The sequence below is a fragment of the Peromyscus maniculatus genome, chromosome 1 (assembly GCF_049852395.1).
Source record: "Peromyscus maniculatus bairdii isolate BWxNUB_F1_BW_parent chromosome 1, HU_Pman_BW_mat_3.1, whole genome shotgun sequence".
NCBI classification, from domain to species: domain Eukaryota; kingdom Metazoa; phylum Chordata; class Mammalia; order Rodentia; family Cricetidae; genus Peromyscus; species Peromyscus maniculatus.
The window spans coordinates 112,275,353-112,299,676 of NC_134852.1; the positions used below are offsets into that span (position 1 = coordinate 112,275,353).

At 55.0% G+C, this 24,324-nt stretch overlaps 1 protein-coding gene across 9 annotated transcripts in view; it reads left to right on the plus strand.

Moving 5' to 3' along the window:
* Pde2a (phosphodiesterase 2A) overlaps nucleotides 1-24,324 on the plus strand; it is a 94,565-nt gene that overhangs the window by 37,298 nt on the left and 32,943 nt on the right. For 6 of the 9 annotated variants that reach the window (XM_042279393.1, XM_042279398.1, XM_042279405.2 and 3 more), the window contains one exon: nucleotides 3,890-3,951. The exons of the other annotated variants lie outside the window; for them this stretch is intronic. In XM_042279393.1, the coding sequence (XP_042135327.1) occupies nucleotides 3,890-3,951 (62 nt within the window). The remainder of the gene's footprint in view (nucleotides 1-3,889; nucleotides 3,952-24,324) is intronic. 9 annotated transcript variants of the gene reach the window in all.

The following is a 24,324-nucleotide window of genomic DNA, read 5'->3' on the forward strand; positions in this document are numbered from 1 at the left end:
CAGACTTGGTGCATGTTCATGTGAGGGGCTGCCACTTTCTAAGCTTGTGTGTCTTGAGAGTAATTCCCATTACCCACCGCCTCCATCTCCGAGCCATCTAAGACTATGACCAGAGAGTAGCCTTCCTCCCATCCGAGCCCTCAAGGTGTCTTCATAGAGCTGTAGATGAAAGAGGAAGGAGGGGCCTGCTCACCCCCTTTCCAGCAGCTGCCTGAGGGGAAAACAGGACATGTGTCCTTCCTGGACACGGGTGTGGAGATGCAGGAACTTTTGCCAGTGAGGGCTGGGGACCCAGAGACCATCTAGAGGATATTCTCTGCACTCCCTACAGACTTGGCTCTTACCCCGAGGGTCAGGGAGCCTAGAAGAGCTGGTGGAGTCCAGCCCAAGTCTCAGGCACACCATGCAATTTGGCACAAGGCCAGCCCGGTTGTCTCGCATCTCATTGCCTCTTGGATCCCACTTGTGCCTCAGTACCCAGGCCAGAGTTGGAAAGGAATCCTGGTTCAAGAAGATCTTGCCTTCTAGAACCCAACCTTGGGGGCCCTAGAGAAGCCTGTCACGGCAGCATATCCAGAATTCCCCGGCTTAGTGGACTGCCAGATCAAAACCAGTCCAGGTCCCATTGCCCAGCAGGTCTGAAACAGAGCTTCCTGGTTCCCTGGGTGTGCCTCACTGTCCCCAGCCTTTCCCTTCCCCTGGGATCCCTGCGGAGCTGGAGTGGAGTCAGGACCCAAGTTCAAGGGCAGAGTCCCTGTCTGCCATGCTCCAGTTTTCTCCCCCCACAGGCTAGAAAGCAGGTGGAGTGGAGACAGCTGTTCCTGTCATCCACAAAGCTCCATTGTGTACTACCTCCTGTCTTGGTCTCAAGGGTAGGGTCCTCTGCAGGGAACCCTCCCTAGCTAGACCTCCCAGGCTCTCAGAGAGCCTTCCTGTGGCTCCCCGGCAGGGCTTTCTTCTCTGCTCTGCCACCCCCTGTCCCCTCATTCTCTCTCATAGCCACGTACCCCAGGCTCTCTCCCATCCCCATAGGTCTCCATTTCTGTGTGTGTGTGTGTGTGTGTGTGTGTGTGTGTGTGTGTGTGTGTCTCCCTCAAACGCCATCCTAGGAAAAGTCCTCGAAGATCATATCTAACCCCTTTCTTCTGATGAAGACCTCCTCAGAGAGGGGAAGGTCCTGCCTAGAGTCACGTGGCAGGCTGTGGCGAGCTCTGTGCTGTGCCCCTTCTTCTCTGGGTCATGGGCACACCCTGCCCTTGGCCTCGGGAATCCAGGCTTTGAGAACTGACCATGATAGAGCCAGCACAGAATTTGCAGGTGCCTCCTGAAGCACAGCTCGATTCTCTTAGCCCTACCCCACAGCCCCAGACTGCTGTTCCTCTTCTTTGTTCAGGCTCCTGGCTTCTCCACTGTCTGATTTCCAGATGGCCATTTCCTTTGGCAAAACCCTGACCTTGTGACTGACCGGGGCTCAGGTCTCCATGCCCAGTATGGGCACTCATGTGTACAAACAGACATATACAAACATCACAAGCACAAATGAATCCCATCCCAGGTGACAATTTGACCGGGCAGATAGGCAGTCACTCTGGGTGCTAGTGTCTTCTCTTTGCGGTGAGTCCTCCATGAATCTCACGTGAAGCCCTTCAGGTTCCTGTAGATGGGTTCCACCTCACTAAATCCTTAGTGGACACATGAGTGTCTATTCCTCTCCAAGGCCCCTCTGCCTTAAGACCCCTCTCTCCTGTCTCCAGGAGCACCTCAGCTCCCTGTGACTGAGTGGGGGAGATCCACAGAGGTCCCAGAGGACAGTGTGACAGTGAAGAGGAAGCAACAGATGAGACTTTGCATCTTCTCAAAGCAGGCTCCGCCTCCTATGGTGACCTCCCTATCTGGTGTCTGGGCATAGCCCTGTCCTGTTGCTTTTTTTTTTTTTTTTTTTTAAATTAATTTATTTGTATTTTATGTACCCACATATATGTCTGTGTGAGGACATCAGATTCCCTGGAAGACAGTTGTGAGCCACCAGGTGGGTGCTGGGATTAGAACTCAGGACCTCTGGAAGACCAGTCAGTGCCTCTTAAACCCCTGAGCCATCTCTCCGGCCCCCCTGTTGCTCTTTAGTACTAAGGGTTTTGTGTCCCCGCTGACACATAAGTCAGAGAACCAGAAGCCTTGATACCCCTGTGGTAGATTTTTGACTGAATCCTGAGAGGTCAGGTTCTTAGGGTACAGGCAATGCATTGGCAGGTAAATACACATTCCCAGAACACTGTGGTGGAAACTGTGTGACCTGGCTGTGTTGGGCAAGTAGGGAAACGATCATCAGCATTCCAACTGGTGAGGGCCGGTGAATGCCCAGCTGAGATTCTTTCCCTGTCTAGTCCCCCAGACTTGGGGTTCAGTTGAGGGGACCAGAAAGGGGGGAGGGATGGGGTGCCTGAACAGGAGCTTCTCTAGGAGTCTCTAGGGGTGGTAGAGGCTCACTGCCGCTAGTTGTATTTCCCTGGGAAAGGAGGGCACTCAGGACTGTGGGGACAGCCCCTAGGGTCAGACACTTATTTCAGTCCTTGCCATTTCCTCTGCAGGACAAGCAGGGTGAGTGGGGTCACCACACAGAGGGAAGGGATGGACCAGAGCCAACATATGCCGGGCCCCACAGCAGCCAACACGGCGATCTCGCCGTACCCTGGGTTATAATCGGTCCCCTGTAGAGGTCTAGCCACTCGGCCGCCATCGTCCGGGGAGATGACCACTCCCAGACCATCACTCTGCACACAGACACCCTGAGTGGCACTCAGGGCTAGCTGTGTATGTAGCAAAGCAGGAAACCCCACAGGACACAGGGGACATGTGAGACAACCAGACACCTGACACAGTCACTCCACAAGCATCCACACACCGGGTGCAGCTACTACCGCCTCCCCCACCCCCGAGGGCCAGAGGCTCCTGTAGCCATAGGCAGGTGTCCAGGGCCTGGGTGGGAAGAGGGGGATGCCAGGCGGGGAACCCAGCTCTTCCCCACGCCAAACTGTGTCTCCCCCATCCTGCTGAGTGCCCGAGGCTGTTTATTTCCTTTCAGGGGTGGGTGTCTTCTCCCCCTCCCCCTCTCCCCACCCTGTCCCCACCACACGCTTCCGAAGCTGCCAAATCAAATCAGTCCCTGCACCCGCGCCAGGCTGGCATGGAGGCCAGCAGCTGACGGGAACGAAGCCAGGCTCAGAATATCCCACCGCCTGTCCGATGCTGGGACATGCTTGGGGGTGGGGGGTGGGGAGGGGCAGGAGCCTGCAGCTGGCCCAGGACAGTGCTTGTCAGAGAAGCTGGGCTTCTCGAAGTTGCCTGGGTGGTGGACCTCTGAGCACAAGCGAGCGGGTCCTGGGTGTGTCTGTCCAGCCCGCCGCATCTTGTTAGCAGCACTTTGGGAGTCATGGAGGTGGTGCTGGGAGACATGGGTCGAGGTCCAGTCAAGGATTCGGTGCCAGACTGGGGGGAGTTGCTTGCACACCAGACGCAAATTCTTGGGATTTTCAGCATCTCTGGGCCTTGAACGTCTGCTCTGGGGAATTACGACTACGTCAGGTGGAGGTTCTAATCCCCTTTTACAGACAGGGAAACTGAGGTTTAGGAAGGGCTGAGGAGGTTTCCTGGAGGGACCTCAGGACGAGTGGAACCATCTTCATCTCTATGCCTTGGGAGCACTAGGCCAAAAGGCAAGGTGTCCTCAGAGTTGAGAAAAAGCAGAGACTGAGGTGCCCGGGGACAAGCCGGTAGGGCTGCCTGGAGGAGAAAGCCACCTGTGGACTTGCTGGGGGCTGGTGGGAGGGCAGGCTGGGGAGAAGGGAGAGGGCCTGGTAGGCCTCAGCCCTTGGCCTTCTTGTCTCTGCAGCCAGCCAGGACCCCCTTGCACAGGAGCCAGAGCCCCCAGGGAGTAGAGCCGACGGACTGGAGGTGAGAGCTCAGTGGAGGGAAGAACGGGTGGGCTTTGGGGGCGGGCGCAGGATTCGGAGGCCGGAGCGGCATCCCAGGCCCACCCCTTCCAGCCTGAGGGCACACACACACACACCAAGACCCCTTTTCTCACTCTGTGCCAAGCCTGGAGGGCGCCCTGCCCTCAGTTCACCTGAGCGCCATTTCAGACTCCTCTCTGGTTGTCCCCTGCCCCTTGCTGAGTTCCCCTCCCAGCTCCCTTCCTGCACTGGCCAGCTCCCTGACACCCACTGGCTGCTTGCTTCCAGTTGTTCTTATCTCCCCTCCGGTTGCCAGAAGGATCTTCCTCACACCCAGATTTGAACTTGTCACTCTACTCACCAATTCTCCATGTTCCCGTCCTCTTGACCCTCGGAAGCTCCGACCTACCACAATCTCCCTCAGCCATTCTTGCCTCACCAAGCACCTGCTGCTGACATCCTAAACACTTCCGGGGGGCTCTGCAGTAGCCTCCCTCTTCCAGCATGGCCTCCTCCCACTCTCCACCAACTCCAGTCCCAGCCGGCTCACGCTCCCTCCTCTGAGCTCTCCCACCTGGCCGTTGGGTGCTAGGGCATCCACTGTGTGTGCCATAGGACCCCATTTTCTTCATCCAGTGATTCTGTGTGTCTGGCTTGTCCCTGCGCTGAGTTCCCTGAGCTTGGGGGACGCGTTTCTCTCCTTCCTGCCTCCACTGATGGGAGGGCTGACAGCCTTTGGGGTGCCTTGAATTAACCTTCCATGTTCAACGAAAAACAAAAATGGGGTGAACTGTGGGTACTGAAGATTGACACAGAGTGGTGTGTGTGTGTGTGTGTGTGTGTGTGTGTGTGTGTGTGTGTGTGTGTGTGTGTGTTTGTATGCATACACACGCATTGGTTCATTCGTTTGCCAGTGTGCCCAGTCTCAGTGAACTGAGAAGAGGTTGCTGCCTGTGTCAGCCCCCTTGGTGCCAAGCGCTTTGGGCACGTGCCCTCGCTCAACTCTTAGCATAACCCAGGACTGCTGTGTTTGGGGGAAGCCAAGGCTCAGAGCAGGTGCTGGGGGTGGGTCAGGGCAGAGCTGGGGCTCGATGCCTCCCTGCCCGTTCATTAAAGACGAGAAAGAGGTGTCCACAGGGTCTGAGGCTCAACGTGGCTTTCCTACCACAGCCTGAGGCCAGGGCTGAGAATGTCCCTTGAAGGGGGACCGGCTCCTGGTGCTCGGAGCTGGCCAACAGAAGAGGGAGGACGGGAGTCATTATTAATTTATTTATTGCCATGGCATTCCCCATGGGTGGGAGCTCCCCCCAGAGCTGGGACAGATGGTGTTCCTGGGAGCCAGCAGTATCTCAGCAGCCTCGGCCACCCGCCAGGAGAGATGCATTTGTCACCCACCCAGGAAGCCACGAGGGGAGGGATTTGGAGAAGCCGAGACCCTCGAGGGTTGCGGGGGCTGAAGGAGCCCGGCTCTAGGTTCTGTGTCTCTGAGTGCAGACTTCTGTGCCTCCGCCATTGTTCCTGTCTGCACATTCACATACCATCCCTTCCCCGTTCCACCGGCCTCATCCTCTCCACGAGGCCTCCCTGGATCTCAAGCCCTTTGTTCTCATCACTGTGGTCTCTCTCTGCCTCTCCTGTGTTTGGGTCCTGCTGCCTTCTCTGCTTGAAGAGTCTAGTCTGGGGCTGGCCTAGCTCTGTTCTGCCCACCACCCTTCACCCATCTCAAAGGATGGTCATCATCAGCTTTGCTTTGTGGGAGGGACCTGCTCTGGGTCTGGGCCTGTGGCTGCCCAGTGTGTGACCCTGGGCCTGCCATGTAGCCATCCTGAACCCATCTTCCTCACCTGAAAGCGGAGGTAAGACCTCCCAATGGGTGTAGTTCAGGTTGGTAGAGTGTTTGCTTAGCGTGAACCAGACCTCTTTCCTCGGCTCTGTGTGAATCAGGCATGGTGCTGCCTGCCTTTAATCTCAGGATTTAGGAGTTGGAAGCAGGAGGATCCCAAGTTCAGCATCATCCTCAGATCCATATCCAGTTCAAGGTCAGCTTGGGATACATAACACTTTTCTTAAACAAAACAAACAAAACAACATAAACAAGCAAGCAACAACAAAAAGCCCAAATAAACAAAAAAGGTTGTTACTGGGACAGATGCACTGTTATCAGCATCAGCATCCGGAGCAGCTGGGAGAAGTTGCCGGGCACACGTGAGGACCAGGCCTGTGCCATAGCTGCTCGTGGGACGGGCTTTCTTGCTCAGTGTTCGTTAGAGTCAGGACTAAACTGCCCGCCCTCCACCACACACACAAGACAGCGCATGCGGTAGAGCTGGAACGAGGCTGGTAGTTCTGCGGGCCTGGGACATTCTTCTGGCACCGGCTTGGTGGCGGCAATGGGGCCATGCTGTCAGCACACCTCCCCACCCAGCAGGCGCCTTGGCCAGCTGGGGGGCTGGGGGCTGGTGAGCTGATCCTGGGACCCAGGCCCTGGCATCGTCACACTCGGTGGGAACAGTTGAAGTTGGTGAACTGAGCACACCAAGTCGATACCTCTGAGCCGGGAACAGGGACCAGGTGGGGTCCTGGGAGCTCCAGCTGGGATGAAGGCTGGAAGAGATGCTGAGACAGCTGCCGGTGTGGGACAAAGGCACAGGAGCCTGTACCAAGTGCTCCATTGCACGGTCCATCCTTTGCACCTCCGTGGCTGCTTTTGGAGAAAATAAAGACCACACCCCTTGGCATGGCACTGAGAACCCACGCCCACTGGGTTCCCTCTCATCCACTCCTTGCTCTTAGACGGTCCGTGCTTCAGTCTGGTGACTTTGCTCGATCCTCAGCACACTCCAGCTCTTCCATCCTCCCATGTACTGGCTCATACTGACCCCTCCAGGTTAGGTATCCCCTCCTCTGTGAGGTTTCCCACTTCAGGTGGAGTCGGTCTCCTCCCCTCCCTAGGCACTCACAGCTTCCAGTCTCCCAGGTGTACCGCTGGGCAGTCAGTAACTACACCACACAGTTATTGGGTTGTATGTCCCCTCTCAAGTGACTGAAGACATCTGACTCTCTTTCATCGCTCGGGTTCATTTGTGCCTGGCATACAGTGGATGCTTAATAAAGACTACTTGAGTGAATGAGCATTCCTGTGCATAGGGTTGGAGTCCTAAGAAAGAGGCTCAGTTAGTGGATCGGGGGAGTCATGGAGACTTCTGGGAGGTGGCCTTGGAACTGTGAAGGATGGAGAGAGTCAAGGCCAGAGATCAGCTGGGCTGTCAGAACCCATGTGGTCTGCTCCTGACAGAACCAATAAGGGAGACGGGGACCAGGAACCCCCAGGTAGAAGAGTCTAAAACTCAGCCCCAAGGCGGAGCCCTGAGGAGTTAGGAAGGTGTGGTTTGAGAGCTACGGACAAGATGGAGGCTTCAGTGGTGGATGAGGGGCCACGCACTGGCTAACAATGGGCAGAGCTGGGAGCTGTGGAGGGAAAAGGCTTGCGTGACCACAGGTGGGCAGCGAGGAGGGCTCCACATGTCAGTGGGGCACAGGTCCTGGGCAAAGAGCACTGGGGTGAGGCTGGAAGGGCCACAGTCGAGGCCGTTTTGCAGGCCTAGCTGAACATTCTTTATCAAGCATTCCCGCTGCCAGCTGTTCCGCTTCCTCCTGAGTTCTCACATCAAGCAAGTGGCCTCGGCGCTGCCCTGTGGCCCCTGAGGGAGCTGCTGCCAACAAGTTGGCTGTAGCATCTGGCATCCACGGGGGCCCTGAGGCCCTGCCATCTGTCTGTGCCCACCTGTCAGGCCGCACAGGCCTGGGGCATGTAGGACCTTGGGACTAGAGAAGAGGTTTCAGCTGTCACCCTAGCCCGTCTCTCTGTCTGCCCATCCATCTGTCCACACCCCGACTGATGAGAGAACAGTGGAAATGGCATTACAGGCAGGTCAGAAAAAAAGCGTAGTCAGAAGAGAGAGGTGTCAGAGAAGATACAAGCTGGAAGGAGGCCAGGCTGCGGGCTTGGGGAGAGAGCCAGGCTCCTTGAGAACCAGGAGTCAGCTCAGGAAAACATCAGGGGCTAGCTGAGAGACGCACAGCAGGTCCACGGTGGTGTTGGGACAGATGCTGCGGGCCCAGGCGTGATCGTGAGAGATGAACGCCCCCCTCCTTGTCCTGCTTGGCCCTTGGCTGTAAACACTCAGAGAACAAGTTCCGTTTCCCGGGAAATATTTATCTCAGGCCGTGTGGGGAGCGTGTGTGTTGGCCTCCTCATGTCCTTCCTGCAGGTTGGCCCGGGCAAGAGGTGAGGGGCCTTGGCAGCCATAAGGGACAATCTGTAGGGCCACAGGAAAAGCCAGGAAGGAGGGGGGTGTACCCTGAGTTCCCTGATTGGAGCCTGAGTCAGAACCATGCTGGCCTGGGAGGGAGGAACCTGTTTTTTCTAAATTCCACAGAGTGACCTCTGCTCTCTCATCCTGTCTTCGTCCTGTCAGTCCTGGCTCAGCCAGGTTCCCGTCTCTAAGACATTTTGCTCCTGTCTGGTTCCCGGTTCCCCAACTCTAAGCCTTTTCTCTCTCGTCCTTCCTATTTCCCAGCTCTCAGAGGCTTCCTTAGCGATGACTTCCTCTGGGACAGCTTTTCTAACTCTCTGACCTCCTGACCCTTTGTCATCCACCCTCCTTCTCCTTCCTCTGTGAGGCTTCCAGACTGAGGCCTGCTGCTCTTGTCCAAAGTCGGTCAGACAATGTTTGTCGTAGACTGCTAGGAGTCTCACTAGGAAGCAGGGGCTGGGCCCTTGATCAATGGGCAAGGCCCAGTGAGTATCTCCTGTGGCCCTCTCATGGGACCCACCCAAGCCCAGGCACTTCAAGATTTTGAGTATATTGAGAGGAGACCATGAAAAGCCCCATGAGCCCACACAGCATCGGCAGGGAGACGGAGGAGCCCAGAGTTCTTGCTGAGTGGCTTCAGGCTGTATGTCCCAGACAGGGCCCGGCCCGACTGGACCCTGACAACAGGAAACCCCTGAAGGAACAGGCATCAGCTGAGGCCTCTGGGCACAACAACAGGAAAAGGTGTTGACACGAGGCAGCAGCTCTGGGACTATGCCCAGCCAAGGGGTGGGTGTGGGTGCTGCTGCGGTTGACACTCAGATACTGATTGTGAGACAATGGGCATTCTATAGGGTGTGTGACATCGGGCCTGTGACCTGTGACACGAAGTGTGTGACAGTCATCTCGGGACACTGCGTGGAGAGTGAGTGAGCCACTGAATGTGTGACCCCGTTGTGGGACACTCAGATACTAAGTGTGTGAGACAGTGGGCACATGGTGTGTGACTCTGAGGTCGATGATGGGTACAGAGCGGGTATGACGTCATGAGAACCCGACACCTAAACCTGGGGAAGTGACACCATGTGGGAACAGGTGTGTTCCCGAGCTGGTGGCTTGCGTGTCTTGACACCGCACTGTGAGACCCAGTGTGTGCCCCAAGGACATGACACAGTGCAGCTGAGTGTGTGAACAAGGATGTGATAGGAAGTGACATGGCGTGTGTGACAACGGTTATGACGCACACAGCCCTCGGCCTGACCCTGCACACGTGATGCGGCATGGTCACGACAAAGTGAAATGTGGACACGCAATGCTGAGTGGGACAGTGTTGTAGGAAGACGGCCATGACTTGAGGCAGGGGAGTACCACAGTACAAAAGATGGTGGGAAAGATGGCTCTGCGTGCTGAGCGTGGCATGGTGAGTTGAGCCGCATGGCGGGGAGGTAGGCAGGCCTGCTGGAGGCTCCCCAGAAGTGAACGAGCCTTTGCGAGGGTCCGGAGGTTGAAACGATTGGAACTTTTGATGACGGAAAGTGACAAAGAAGGAAGAGACTGGGCCGTCTTGTGGGCAGAAAAGGCTCTAAGAACCACTCACGTGGGCGGGGAGAGAGCGTGGCTGCGAAGGTGCTTGCCCAGGACCGGGCTCTGCATGTGATCCTCCCACGTTAAGAAAATAAAAAGGGCCGTGTACAACAGCCTGCACTTGTAATCCTAGTCCTGGGAGGCAGAGACAGGAGAAACCCTGGGGCTTGCAGAGCAGACTGCCAGGCTGAATGAGGGCCACGTTCAGTGAGAGAGCCTGTCCACAAAGCTAATGTGGGGGGTGGATGATGAAGACACCTGGGATTAACCTCTGGCTTCTACACACACACACACACACACACACACACACACACACACACACACACACACACACACACACACACACCAGTAACAAGTGGGGCTGGACGCCAGGGCAACATGGTGATCTGGAAGCAGACATGAGCAGTGACCCACACAGCTATGCAGAGGAGGGATGGGTTGCTAGATGGAGGGCAGGGTCAAGGAAGTGGAACCTCTTTTTATCGTGGAACATTTTATTTTATTCTATTTTATTGAGACAGGGGTCTCATTATGTAGCCCTGGGTGACCTGGAACTCACTATGTAGACCAGGCTGGCCTCAAACTCACATAGATCCACCTGTCTCTGCCTCCCGAATGCTGGGATTAACTGTATTCACCACTACACCTGGCTCCAAATAAAAATACTTTAAGCGCAATAACACCACAAAGAGGGATACAACAGACTGCCATATCACCCAGATTCAACAGCTGTCTAGAGTTGGTCAGGTCTAGTTCACATTTGGTCACGTGTAGTTCATATTTAGTCACGTGTAGTTCACATTTAGTCACATTAACTGTGCAGTTCCTTTTCACTTTTGTTTTCAATTTTCTTTGTTTAATTGGGAAACTATTCAATTGTGGTAAAAATATACACAGCTGCATTTTCTGTCCTCCCCCCACCTGCCCTCTACCCCTGCCCCCCCCACTCCCTGCTCCTGTTCCACTGCTCTCCCCCTCCCTCCTACAACCTCCCCCCCTTCGTCTCTAGGGGCCTCCTGTAACTGGAATCATGCAGTATCTGTCTTTTGAGGACTGGCTTTTTATGTCACTGAACATACTGTCCTAGAGGTTCATCCGTGTTGTAGCATGTGGCAGGGCTTTCCTCCTCTTTTGGCCAAGTGATATTCCAGTGGACTTAGTTTTGCTTATCTGTCCATTCGTGGTCATGCATGTCAGCTGCACTGTTCAGCTGTGGTGGATATTGTGCCTACAGACATGGATGTATAAAGATCTCTTCAAGGCCCTGCTCTCAATGATCTTGGGTATATATCAATAATTACTCTTGCTGGACCATATGGTAATAATCTACATCGATTTTCATGTTTTTCTTTCTTTCCTTTTTTTTTTAGTTTCTTAAAAAACTACTTTTTATTTAGTGTGTGTGCATGTGTACAATTGCTCGTGTGTGTGTGTGTGTGTGTGTGTGTGTGTGTGTGTGTGTACCATGGCACGAATGTGGAGGTAGAGTGAGTTCTCTCCTCTGCCGTGTGGATGCCAGGAGTCAAACTCAGGGCTGGTGACACGCACCTTTACCACCAAGTCATTGGGCAGGCCTGTTTGTTTGGAGACAGTGTTTTGCCATGTACCCCAGAATGGCCTTGAACTCATGATCTTCTCGCCTCTGCCGTGGGGTCCTGGAGTCACAGGTGTGCACCAGCATGCTTGGCTGTGTTACTGTTGGCTGTAGAAGTGGCCACACTGTGTCTCACAGCTTCTGCATCGTTATCTACTCTTGGCACGGTGTAGAAGAGTTTCCCTCTCTCCACCCCTTAGCCAGCCCTTGCTGTTTTCTGGATTTCGTGGACAATAGCCTTCCTAATGGCTGTGACATGGCCTCTCGCTGTGGCTTTGATTTTCTTTTCTAAATGGTTAGAGATGTTGAACGTCTTTCCACATGGCCGTTTGTGTATCTTCCCTGAGAAAATGTCTACTCCAGTCCTTTGTTCATACTTTAGATTGGATTGTTTGCTTTCTGTTGCTGCTGGACCATAGGAGTTCTTTATACATAAAACCTTCATTAGACACAAGCTTTGCGAGTATTCCCCCTCGTTCTGTGGGTCATATTTGCTGAAATATTTTTATTTTATTTCATTTAACTTAGCAGGTAAGGTCCTTGTGGCATTTTCTTAGTTTGTATTGACTCCCCTTACCCCACCCTTCCACTTCCTTAGCTCCTTGATCCTCTCAACCCCGCTTAAACCCTTCTACCCAGCATTCCACCTGCTACTTTCAAGTCGCTTTTATCCCTTTATTTATTTATTTTGGAGGAGGCTGAGAGGTGCTGGGTGGCATCAAAATGGGAGTGTGGCATAGAGCCAGCCTGGAAGCTTCACCTGGGGCTGCAAAAGGGTGAGACAGTGGCCCGATGTGATGTGTGATACCGAGAACGTGAGACACCCTGAGTGAAGGTGATAGCAATGAATCACTGTGTGATAGTCACTGTGGACACTGGAGCGACCCTGTGTCACCGAGTGTGTGGGACCTGCTGGGAGAAGGTGACGGTGACTGTGTCCTTGTGTGCTATCTTGGTGTGACAGAGAGCATGACACTGTAGGGGTGGGAGGGACTGAAGATGTTTGGTGAGTTACTTGCTGACCGTGAGAGGGAGGATGAGCATTGTAGCATGGACAAGAGAAATTCTCAACTGGGCTAGAAATGGTGTCTCTGAGCTGGTGTGAAGAGTCAGTCCTTTCTGCTCTCTACACCCAGGGAGGATTTGCAGGGGCAGGGCTGCATCACCCTAGTAGAAGACTTCTGAGGCTAGTCAAACCGACCAAGAGCAGTGCCCTCGACTCTGACTGAAGCTCGTCATTTTATTCATTAAGCCTCAGTTTCCCCAAGGACCACAGAAGGCTGTTGATGGAATTCTAGGAAGCAGTCCCCCAGGCTGGGTGAGGGTTCTGTCTCTTGAGGTACTCCCCCTCAACCCTGGAACTCCAGGCATCTGGCTGACAGGAGCACCCATGGGAGCACCTGTGAGAGATGTGCTCCTGTGCCCTCCAGTCCTCTTCCCTCTCCCTGGCTCAGCCTTGAGGTGATATGCCTACTTGTTCCCGCATTCCTTCCTCCCAGCCTCCTGCTGTACTCACCGGCCCATCAGCCTCCAGCACAGGTGCTTAAAGTCTCATTCAATTAAGACCAATGCAATCTGCTGCTCATGGGGAAGAAAAAACAAAACCGAACCCAACAACCCATAATTTGGTTCATCACACCAGTAGGGGATCTGGGCTTGATAGGAAAGTGGGGAAGGGTAGCAGGCTGAGGACATAGGTCTCCACTGCCTGTTCCCGGACTCTACCCACTCCCTCAGGCTCTTTTAGGAGCCAAGAGAGTCCAAAGCTTGGGTCACCCCAAACCCCGCCAGAGGCCCTCATTTTCCCTGGTTGAGTCTCCACCTGACTCCAGGCCTATTTCTTAGTGCAACCAAGAGTTGGGTTGGGGGGGTCTCAGAGCCCCCAGATTGGGTTAGCTGAGCTCAGCATCTCAGCTGTAGTCTGTGTTCCTCAGGCTCCTGTAGGACCGTCTCCTGAGCCTTGGAGAGGGAGGGCTCAAGGGAGGGTCAAGAGGGTAGAGTCTTAGACGTCAGGAAGGGGTGGGTTGTCCTGTAAGCCTCATCTGAAATGTGACATTCTAGTTCCAGAGTCCCAGTCCCTTAGTCTCAGGCAGTCCTGAAGGGAGGACAGGAAGGGACTTACCATTGTTTGTTATCTACAAGGTCTCTTAACCTGCATATTATCTCTTGGCCGAGGACTCCAGAGCAGCTGAATGACACTGAAATTGGGCCTTCTCTCTACCCCGAGACTTGCGTCTCATGGCAGAAGGCTGGGGTCACTTCTTTCTCAACTTTTCCAAAGATGGTCCCAGGTACCTGCAGTCAGCTTAGTCAAAACGTGGCTGATTCTCGCTCTGGGGAAGGCACTATTTGCAGAACAGACTACTGAGACTGGGTTAGATTTCTTGAATGATTTGTTGAATATGTGTGGCATGTGCTGGAGCAGAGAGGTGGGTCCTGATCTCAGGAAGGTGGATGTGCATGGTGAGAAGACTCTGACTCGAGATGCCAACACTCAACTACAGACTCGTTTGCTCATTCAGACACAAGACCAGCCACCAAGGCCATTTATGATCTCCCAGACAGCCACACACTCACTGCACACACTGGACTCATGCCAGCCTCAATGACCTTATTCATCCATGCCTGGACACAGGTGATAAAGGCCATCCATAAATACAGATGGCCACATGGGTACAGAAGATTTATAGATACATGCACTCTACTCTACTCCTCCACAGGCTTCCATGGAAGTGCAGACCACATACTTTCACATAGATGTTTCTCTCTCATGACCCAAGGGACATATTCAGCTATGGTCATGTGATGGTCCTTAGGGACACACCATTATGGATTGCATGTGCTTAGGTCACCAGTAAAGTGAGAGCTCCCAGCTCCCCACAGAGTGAGAAAAAAAACCCGATTCTGATGAATGTACCCAGTTTCGCAATGAGAAAAGCCTCTCAAGTGCTATTAAAAATTTCCTTTGCAAAATAAAATTTGTTTTGAATCACACAGAAGGTCTGAGGTTCCGGGAGGAGGGCATTTTCCCTCAGAGATCCCTGGGTCTTAATTACCCAGCCCTGGCGTGTGTGGAACTGTACGAGCATGTGTGTGCATGAGTACATGCATGTCCTGGTTCCAGCTCCCAGGCCCTGAAGACATTAGAAGAGAGAGTGGGAGAAATTCTGCAGAATCCGGATGTTTGTTCTCTGGCTTCTGGGTCCTCCAAAGGCAAATAAATAGCTTTGGATGCCAGCCTGCCTGCCGGGTGGGGCTGGTGAGTGTGTGAAGAGCCTGCTTCTGTCCCTGGGGCCCTACCAGCTGGGCTCCTGTGCATCAATGTGCAGTGACGGAGGTCCTGGCCAGTTTCTGCTGGGCCTCTCTCTGGGGATTGATTCTCGCAGCTGAAAAATGGAGGTAGGGAGAAGGTGAGACTGGATGAGCTTCTCTTGGAGGCTGAGACAGACAGTGAAACTTGGGACCTGGTACAAGTGAGAACAGGCTGGGAGGAGACATGGGGGGTGCAATGAGAGTACAGAATCAAGACACGGGGCCTCAGAGCCTGCAAGGTCTCCCTACCAACACTCTGACTCACTGGAGGATGTGCTAGGTCCCTGGGGCCTAGTTCCTGCCCCGCTATATATGGGGGAGCAGGGGGAGAGGAAAGGATGAGAGCCAGGGAATGGGGCTGGAGCTCCTGGAAGGCCAGGCCAGGGCTGGGCCTGAAAGGACAGAAGAGAAGAGGATGCTGGGGTGCAGCTGGGGTGCAGCAAATTGGGGAACCAAGATGCCAGTGGGGGAGGGGTAAAGAGGGTCCTGGGTAGAAGGCAACTGTTGGGCTGAGGCCCGAGTTTGAAGAGACTGAGAAAGAACTCAAATGACAGTGTCCTCTGATCCCTTTGCCCCTCTGGAGGTGGCCACAGGGACTTTGCCAACAGCTCCTCACAGCCTAGGAACTCAGAGCCCATGGGGATCTGAGGAGCCAGGGTCATCCCACAGGGGGGTCCCCGTGGGTCACCCTTATGTTTTAGCAGAGCACTGCACAGGGTCGGGGAGCCCAGAGAGGGACACATCCCAAAGGCAGGGGCATGCCTGAGATGAACCCTGTCCAGATGATTCCTCACCCCAGCCCCCAGGAAAGAAGGGCTATTTTTAGGAATAATAAAACTGCTCACACATTCCAGCAGGGGCAGGGAGAGGGAGAGGAGGGGCAGGAGCCAGCACAGAGTGTGTGGGGGTGAGGGGGGGAACCTCTCCTCTCCCGGTTCTCTGGTTATGCCTTCAAGGGTTTCCCTAAGAGGATGGGGTCATCCCCGGCTGGTCCTGCCCCTCCAGTCCTGTCTCCAAGGTCCCCTCCTTGCTCTCACGTGTTTCCCTGTTTCTGAATTGGTCTCTGTCCTTATCTCTCTCATACCCCCATTCTCCTGGGATTTGGGGAACAGCTGGGATGGGCTAAGTTGTGAGGATGAAGCCAAACACAGTCACAGGAGGAAGCAGTGTGAGGCTGTGGGGTCGACAGACACCAGAGAGACACAGCAGGACAGACAGACACAGAGATCCCTGGGGAGGTACTGGGATGGCTGGAGACAGAGTCAGGACCAACCCCCAGGCAGATACCATGGGGCAGCCAGTTCTCTGCCTGGTCCCAGAAGAGCCCAACATTAGACCCCTGGCCAGCCTTTCCTTCCTGCCTTCGTTTCTTCCTTCCAGGCCATTCATCACCCTAGGTCAAGCCAGTGCTACTTAGCATTTATCATCTATTGTGGGCACAGCAGGGAAGAGGAAGGTGGAAGAGTGGAGACAAGAGACTCCACCCAGGCCTAGAGAGACACCCAGTCCCATTCCACATTGGAAAGGTGGCCAGTCTATCCCTTGGCCAAAGCAGGACTTGATAGACCCAAAGCCACAAGAGAGAGGGGCCTGCCCATGTCTCTAGGGGAGACCCTGACTAGTCTTTTTGTCTCCTTTGGGCTTCCATACACCCCATACCAAACTGTGGATCCAATGCCAGGACACCTGAGCCCTGTAGACTCTGGTCCCATAGGGATTCCCAGAAGGGCTAGGTGGGGACAAGTGTCTGTATGTAGGAAAACTTCCTAGAACAGGTGATACTTGCTCTTACTGGGAGGCTTCTGATGCCCTGGCCTCAGGCTTTTTCCCACCCCGAGACAATCCTAAAGAGCAGAAGGTCTCCTGACTTGCCAAGATACCTTGTAAATGCTGTCAAAAGTTGCCAGTGAAAAGCATCCTCTTATTCCATAGGCTCTTCCTCTAGGACTCTCATGGTGCCAGACTTGGGACCCAGGGACTTCTACTGCCTCCCTGCCTGGGGCCTCCAGTAGAACTGGGGGCCACCTTTCTGTTCAGGGGTGCACAGGCCTCTGGACATTTCTAGGCTCTTGTTGGGGGCTAGCTGATGCTAAGAGCTACCTGGGAGAGTGGCAAGGTAATGACCGCTGTGCTGTGAAGGGAGTGTCTGCTATGTTGTAGGGTCCCAGGTAAGAGGACCCAACCCTCTGTCTCTGTCTCTCTCTGTCTCTGTCTCTCTCTGTCTCTGTCTCTCTGTCTCTCTCTGTCTCTCTGTCTCTGTCTCTCTCTGTCTCTCTGTCTCTCTCTCTGTCTCTCTCTCTGTCTCTCTCTCTCTCTCTCTCTCTCTCTCTCATTTATCCCATCCTTCCTCTGGCCATCATTTCCTTTGGCACATGTCTCTTTCTGACACTGGTCCAGCTAGGCACTCAGCAGCCCTCTCTCCTGATTGGGTCATTATGCCTGATGTTGGGAGGCTTCTGGACTTGCTGGGTCAAGTTTTTAACCTACCTTTGAGGGCATGTGAGGGACTCACGGAACCAAGAGTTGGAGGTCAGCCAGCCCACCGAGGCCTTTTCTCAGGGCACCAATGCCTTCGGGTGTGCCTTCGTTCTTGTACTCCCGGGGGGGGGGGATGGTGTACTCAGCTTCCCTGCTGCCTAGACATCTCCCCAGGCACAACTCTGAGTCACCAGATGCTTACACTGGCCTCCATTGAACGTCCCACTGTGCTCAGTTCAATCCTCATGGTCACGGAGACAGGAAGCCAAGATGACTGAGTGGTCGTGGTGAGGAGATTACGGTGATGTGCTCGGGAGCCGTGCTGTGCTGGTGAGAAGCCTGAGGGCTATGGTGTGGAGGAGGAAGCTGAAGGTGGGGAGAGGGAGGAGAAACCAGGGCCTGACCTATACCAACATGATCTTGTATCTTCCGGGCAGGGCCATCACCTCTTCCCCAAACTCAGCTCTTGCCTCTCTCCTCTTCCCACGTTAACTACTCCCTTATCCCTCTCATTCAGACTGGAGAGCGGGTCAGACTGGCAGCATGAACAGCCCCTGCCTTCCCTCCCAACCGCTTCCCTCTTTCTAACACCACACCTTGCCCTGGAGGGCTCTAAAGAGGCCGGGGACAGTGGTAGGACCTGGGTTAGAAGTCCAGCCTGGCTGAGACAGAGTGGGAGGTCGGGGGCGGGGACTGGCTGTGGGTGTGGGATGAGAGGAGCCAAGAGGAGGGCTAAGTGCCTGCCTCAGTGAGTGGGGATCCCCTCGGGAGGCGCCAGGACAGGCGCAGGTGTATTCTACAGTGCACGTGTCTCCAGTGTGGCTCCGAGGCTGGAGACGCGGCCCTGTCGGAGTAACAACTGAAGCCAGAGTCTACGAAGGGTGGTGGGCCTGGAGAAGAGGGCCTGGCAGGGCAGTGGTCCTGGAGGAGAGGGCACAGCAGGGCGGTGGGCCTGGAGGAGAGGGCACAGCAGGGTGGTGGGCCTGGAGGAGAGGGCACATCCTGCCTGGCAGGGCGGTGGGCCTGGAGAAGAGGGCCTGGCAGGGTGGTGGGCCTGGAGGAGAGGGCCTGGCAGGGCAGTGGTCCTGGAGGAGAGGGCACAGCAGGGCGGTGGGCCTGGAGAAGAGGGCCTGGCAGGGTGGTGGTCCTGGAGGAGAGGGCACAGCAGGGCGGTGGGCCTGGAGAAGAGGGCCTGGCAGGGTGGTGGGCCTGGAGGAGAGGGCCTGGCAGGGCAGTGGTCCTGGAGGAGAGGGCACAGCAGGGTGGTGGGCCTGGAGGAGAGGGCACATCCTGCCTGGCAGGGTGGTGGGCCTGGAGGAGAGGGCACAGCAGGGCGGTGGGCCTGGAGGAGAGGGCCTGGCAGGGTGGTGGGCCTGGAGGAGAGGGCACAGCAGGGTGGTGGGCCTGGAGGAGAGGGCCTGGCAGGGCAGTGGTCCTGGAGGAGAGGGCCTGGCAGGGTGGTGGGCCTGGAGGAGAGGGCACAGCAGGGTGGTGGGCCTGGAGGAGAGGGCCTGGCAGGGTGGTGGGCCTGGAGGAGAGGGCACAGCAGGGTGGTGGGCCTGGAGGAGAGGGCCTGGCAGGGTGGTGGGCCTGGAGGAGAGGGCACAGCAGGGCGGTGGGCCTGGAGGAGAGGGCCTGGCAGGGCGGTGGGCCTGGAGGAGAGGGCACAGCAGGGTGGTGGGCCTGGAGGAGAGGGCACAGCAGGGCGGTGGGCCTGGAGGAGAGGGCCTGGCAGGGCGGTGGGCCTGGAGGAGAGGGCCTGGCAGGGCGGTGGGCCTGGAGGAGAGGGCACAGCAGGGTGGTGGGCCTGGAGGAGAGGGCACAGCAGGGTGGTGGGCCTGGAGGAGAGGGCACAGCAGGGTGGTGGGCCTGGAGGAGAGGGCACATCAGGGTGGTGGGCCTGGAGGAGAGGGCACATCAGGGTGGTGGGCCTGGAGGAGAGGGCCTGGCAAGGCAGTGGAGAGGAGGAAAGGGAGGAGAGAGAGGAGGGAGGACCTTCCTGTAGTGCTAGGCTCTTTAGTTGCAGGTGACTCCTTCCATGTGACCTTGTGACCTTCTGTCACCAACTCACCCCTGGTCACAGCACACGCTCCCTTTCTCACGCCTCTGTCTCCCCTCCATGGGCATCTTTCTTGTGGAGTCTCTTCACATTGGGGTAGCATTCACCTGTCATCTGCACTGCCCTCTCTGGAGCAAAGACCCACCTCCCCTGCGTCCTGGTGCTTGGCCCCTGCCTCTAAAGAGGGATGAGTGAAGTCAGCTCTCAGGCCAGCAGCAGCCTCTAGGAATGGGGGGTGGGGGTGCTGATGCAAATTCTTGGACCTCTTCCCAGACCAGCTGAGTCAGAAACTCTGGGGGTAGGGCCAGCACTCTGTATTTCAACAGCCCTCTCTAGGTGACACTGGGACATGCCAAAGTTGGGGAACCACTGAGGGACACCTCAACTCCCATCAGTGCCTGAGAGAGCTCCTTTCCCTCCACGTAGCTAGAGTCACTCAAGGGCATTGACGTCTGAGCTAGCCCACCTGTCATCTGAGTTGCCCGAGGTCACCAAGCCTTCTTCCTTTCTTCTGCCTCTGGCCCAGCTCAGCCTTGCTGTGGGAAGGTCTGTGGATGCAAGGGTTAGCACACAGGTAGCTCTTGTTATATTCCGGGCCCCAGGTTTGCTGGAGGCAGCTCTTTGGGCAGATGGCAGGCGTGGGTGGATCGGGAGGGAAAGGAGCCACCTTGTCCTGCTTCCTGTTTCCTGCCTTGGTGGCTGGGCAGCTGTGAGGAGCCAAAGAGGAGGCCTGGGGTGCTGGGCTTGGGTCTGGGGCTTCCTTACTCTGAGTTCCAAGGAGTCCTCCTGGGAAGTTCTACTACGTGCCCTACCTGAGCTGTGGCACTGGCCAGTGACCACCATGTGCTGGACATGGAGATGGATACACTCCCCTACTCTCCTGGAAGGGTTAGGAAATGTGTGCATTGCTCACCAGAACCGGAGGCCAGACACGAAGCGGGCAGGCGCTGTCTGCTCCAGACTTCTGGCTTTTCCCACCTTGGCCACTTTCTGGAGCTCCTGTTCATGGCTGTAATTCTTTTGTCAAGTGCTTCCCCCCCCCCCCCCCGTGCTCTCTAGATGATTTCTTGGAGATCTGGGGGAGGAGTAGGCAGGGGAGACAGGAGTGGTGGGGGCGGGGAGTGTGCAGGGAAGAGAAGGAGAGTGGGTGGAGAAGCCATCCAGGAGAAAGAGCCAGGATGTGGAGGTGGAAACAATGTGACAAGACAGGAGAACAGCATGTGACAGATGGACATCGACTAGGGAATGATGGAGAGAGGCAGAGAGACACTCAGGGGGACCAGGAGAGCCTGGCCCAGAGGGAAGGAAAGAAACAGACAGGCAGAGGAGCTCCAGGGTCCTGAGGAACCTCCCTTTGGACATCCCCTAACTGCAGGCCAGGAGGAGACCCAGAGCCAGCAAGATTAGATGAATCAGTGGAGATGGCCCTGGGGTACAGCTTGGGTCTTACTCTAAAGTTTGATATTACCACTTTCTTGTAGGGGGTCCAGCTGCCAGGCTGAGGGGAGAGCAGTTGGAGGGCTTGTGGAGGTGAGAAAAGACACGGAGGGTTATGGAGATGAAATAAGAGACCATCTTAAGTCAGCGACCCTTGACTCAAGGCCATCTGTCTCTGTGGGTGGCCACAAAGGGGAGAAGACCAAGGTTTCTGGTTTCACATAATCTCGGGCTTTACGGAGGAGTCAGAGACAATTTAGTCTGGACCCTCTGCTCTCCACAAATGAGTGCACAAATGTTGGGTCAGGCCCAGGTTTCAGAAAACTAGCAACCTCCCTGGTTTCAGAGAAACTGTGATTCCCATAGCCTCGCCTTTCTTGGTACCTGGAGAGAAAGAGCAGGACGTGGGAATGGCGCTGTCTGCGGTGCTGAAGGCAGGCAGGCCACAGCAGCAGGTGGAGGAGAGCAGGTAAGGGGCTGCAGGGAGGAAAAGGCTCTGTTCATCCTCCTACCTACCGTCCACAAACTACCACCCACCACCCACCCATCTCCTGACCCCTCCACCTACCTGCCTTCCATCCATTTTCCCATCTTGTCACCCCATTTGTCCTCTCACCCACCCATTTCCCATTGACCTACCTGTCTACCCACCTAACCACTCTACTCATCCATCTCTGATTTTCTCACTCACCTGCCCATCTACTTATGCATCCACCATCTCCCCATTTTTCCATGTAATCATCAGTTTACACATCCATCAACCCATTTCCCCACCCACTCACCCATCTACCCATCCATCCATCTGTCCATCCATCCACCCACTCACCTGTTTTTCTAGCCACTCACCCACTCACCTATTTCCTAACCACTCATTTACCCATCCATCCACCCCACTTATCCACCCATCCACCATTCACCTATTTTTCAGCCTACCCACTCACACTCATCAAATTAAACCATAAAACCACAGAACTAGATGCGGCAGATTGGAAAGACCCATTTACGTTAAGAAGGAAACCAAGACTCAGAAGAGGAAAGGGGTGTGTCCAAGGCCACAGGGAGCTTCTGTCGTCAATCTGGGACAGGACTGGAAATCACTGCTCTTGTCTATACACCACAGGTTCTCCCCTGGGGTCTGGAAAATTGCCTGGTTATTATGCTGATATTTACCCTGGTGTTTGTTCACAAAAGCTGCAAGGACAGGAAATGTGACCGCCTCCACCCACCCTGAGCCAGGGCTCGTGTGTGTGTGTGTGTGTGTGTGTGTGTGTGTGTGTGTGTGTGTGTGTGTGTGTGTGTGTGTGTGTATTTCTCTGTGTGTGCATATATGAGGTATCTACATGCAGGCTAAGGTGTATACATGGCACATGGGGGCATGTGGGCAGAAATGGCCATGTTTTTCCCTTTCTCTTCTTTTGAGAGTCCTGGGGTGCTAACCCTGTTTGAGGCTGGCTCCCCACTGTGCCTCCATTTCAGGAATTGCCCCATTTCCCATTCACAGCTGCTCCCTCCCCCAAGGCTGCAGCTCTGTCCTCGGAGCCCAGACTGGCTCTGAACTTGACTCCCCTCCCCCAGCTGGTGTAGTGGAGGTTAAGTTACTCTCACAAGGGGGGGGGGGGTGTCACCGGTGCAACTGGCATTTGAGCAAGCTGTGAAGGCCTCTCTGCGTGCCAGGCCTGAAGTGGTCCATTTCCCTCCGCGCTTCCTGCATCCAACACCCCACTCCTGGGAGGTCAGACTTCAAAGCAGATGGAGAGATGGCTGCCAGGCCTAGAGCCTCACCTCCACTAGTCTGCATCCTACTTACTCAGCCAAGGATGGAGAAACCTCCTCACTTGTGCCCCAACTCTCCCCAAGTTTTCTTACCTCACCTGCCCCCAAACTGCCATTGTCCTGCCCTTGGCCTAAAAAGCCACAGAAAACTGATCAATCAGAATAAAGGCCAGACAAGAACAACCAACTGGAGTAAAGGACAGCCCAAGGTGTCCACCAATCAGAGCAAAGGGCAGGTTGAGGGGCTGGCCAATCAGAACAAAGGACAGTTTGATTTCTCTAAGCCCCTGGGGTGTGAGATGGGGGTTGGGTGCGAGTATGCTTAGATAGGTGTAGGAGATCTGGAGGTTTAGGTGACCCCTGACCTAACACAGATGGTCATTGTTTCTCTTTTAACCTCAGTTTCCCCATCTCTTAAATGGGGAGACAGCTATTTGCAGCCCGTGGTTTTCTCTTGCATATCAGGCCGGCTCCATGGCTTTGGCTGTACTTCTTTGCTTCCTTAGCACACACTGGCAGCTATCACCAAAGTCAGGCCCTCTCTGGCCTCATTTCAGTGATCCTCCTGCCTCCAGGAAGGAATAGGTCTACATGGATTCCTGTACTCGAAGCCCCAGTTTGGAGAGTGTGGGTCAAGAAAACTTTTTTTTTTTTTTTGGAGATTTGTCTGGGTATGGGATCTTCCTTCTGTGGTCTTCAGCCTGTGACAATACATTGTGAGCAGGTGATGTGGGGGGAGGGTGTCTCTGGTCTGTGCTACATGAGGAAGCAGCTGTTCCCAAGAGAACCTAGAAGGGCCTGACATCATCATGCTGGGTGTCCTCAAGGATGGAGGGGTTCTAGGGAAGGGCAACACTAAGGCTGTGCAAGCTGTGCCCGAGGGCCACAAGCGAGCAGAATTAGGGACTGTGTTGTTTGGATTCAATCAACTGCCTCCAGTGTCCAAGAGTAGATAGACATCAACCCATGACCAAGACGTGGTATACTCTTGACAGTGGCAGAGGTCAAAGCGAGGCCTGGGCAGGGAAAGCAGTGCCTGCTCGTCCCTCCCACTGGGAAAACAGTGTGTGTGTGTGTGTGTGTGTGTGTGTGTGTGTGTGTGTGTGTGTGTGTCCATAGCCAAGGAGACTTGGCAGTGGCATTTGGAGCTGACACCTGGAGAGACCCTGGGCTTCATTCAGACCCCCGCTCAGGACTACCCTCTGTAGCCTTTCTGTCGGGCAGCATTTGGCTCATTCTTGACCACTCTTGGGGGTGGGAAAGCCAGTGCTCCCCTTCATCTGATGGTCTCAGTCTTCGCAGTGTGGCTGTGCTGGGAAGAGGGTCTGCGTCCCGCTGGATGGTGCTAGCTTCCTGTGAAACCCTTTGGGCCCCCTGACCATTCAGTGACCGCAGAGTTCACTGGCCCACTCTAGGGTGTCTGAGGATGTGACGTTCAGAGGCAAAAGCCTTAGGCTGAGCCTCCCTGGCTGTCCAGTCTTAGCCACATGCTGGGTTCGGATTCTAACCCCCACCTTGACGGGTCATATCATTTGGATAAATCTCATCTTGTTCTTATCTGGAACACAAGGAGTTGAGGGTGGTTTAGCCACATTACAGAAGTGAGGAATTGGCACCTCCCCATGTGGGCTAACAACTTCCTATGAATGTAACTCTGGAATTTCAGCATTTTCATTTTTATCAGCTATGTACATACCATGGGGTCCACCAAGACCCTCAACATGGCATCATTTTCCCAGGAATGGGGCCGAAGCAAGCCGTGCTTCCGTGGTTACGTGGTTACTCACTTTCTGCTCCATATTTACTCACTCTGCTTTCCGA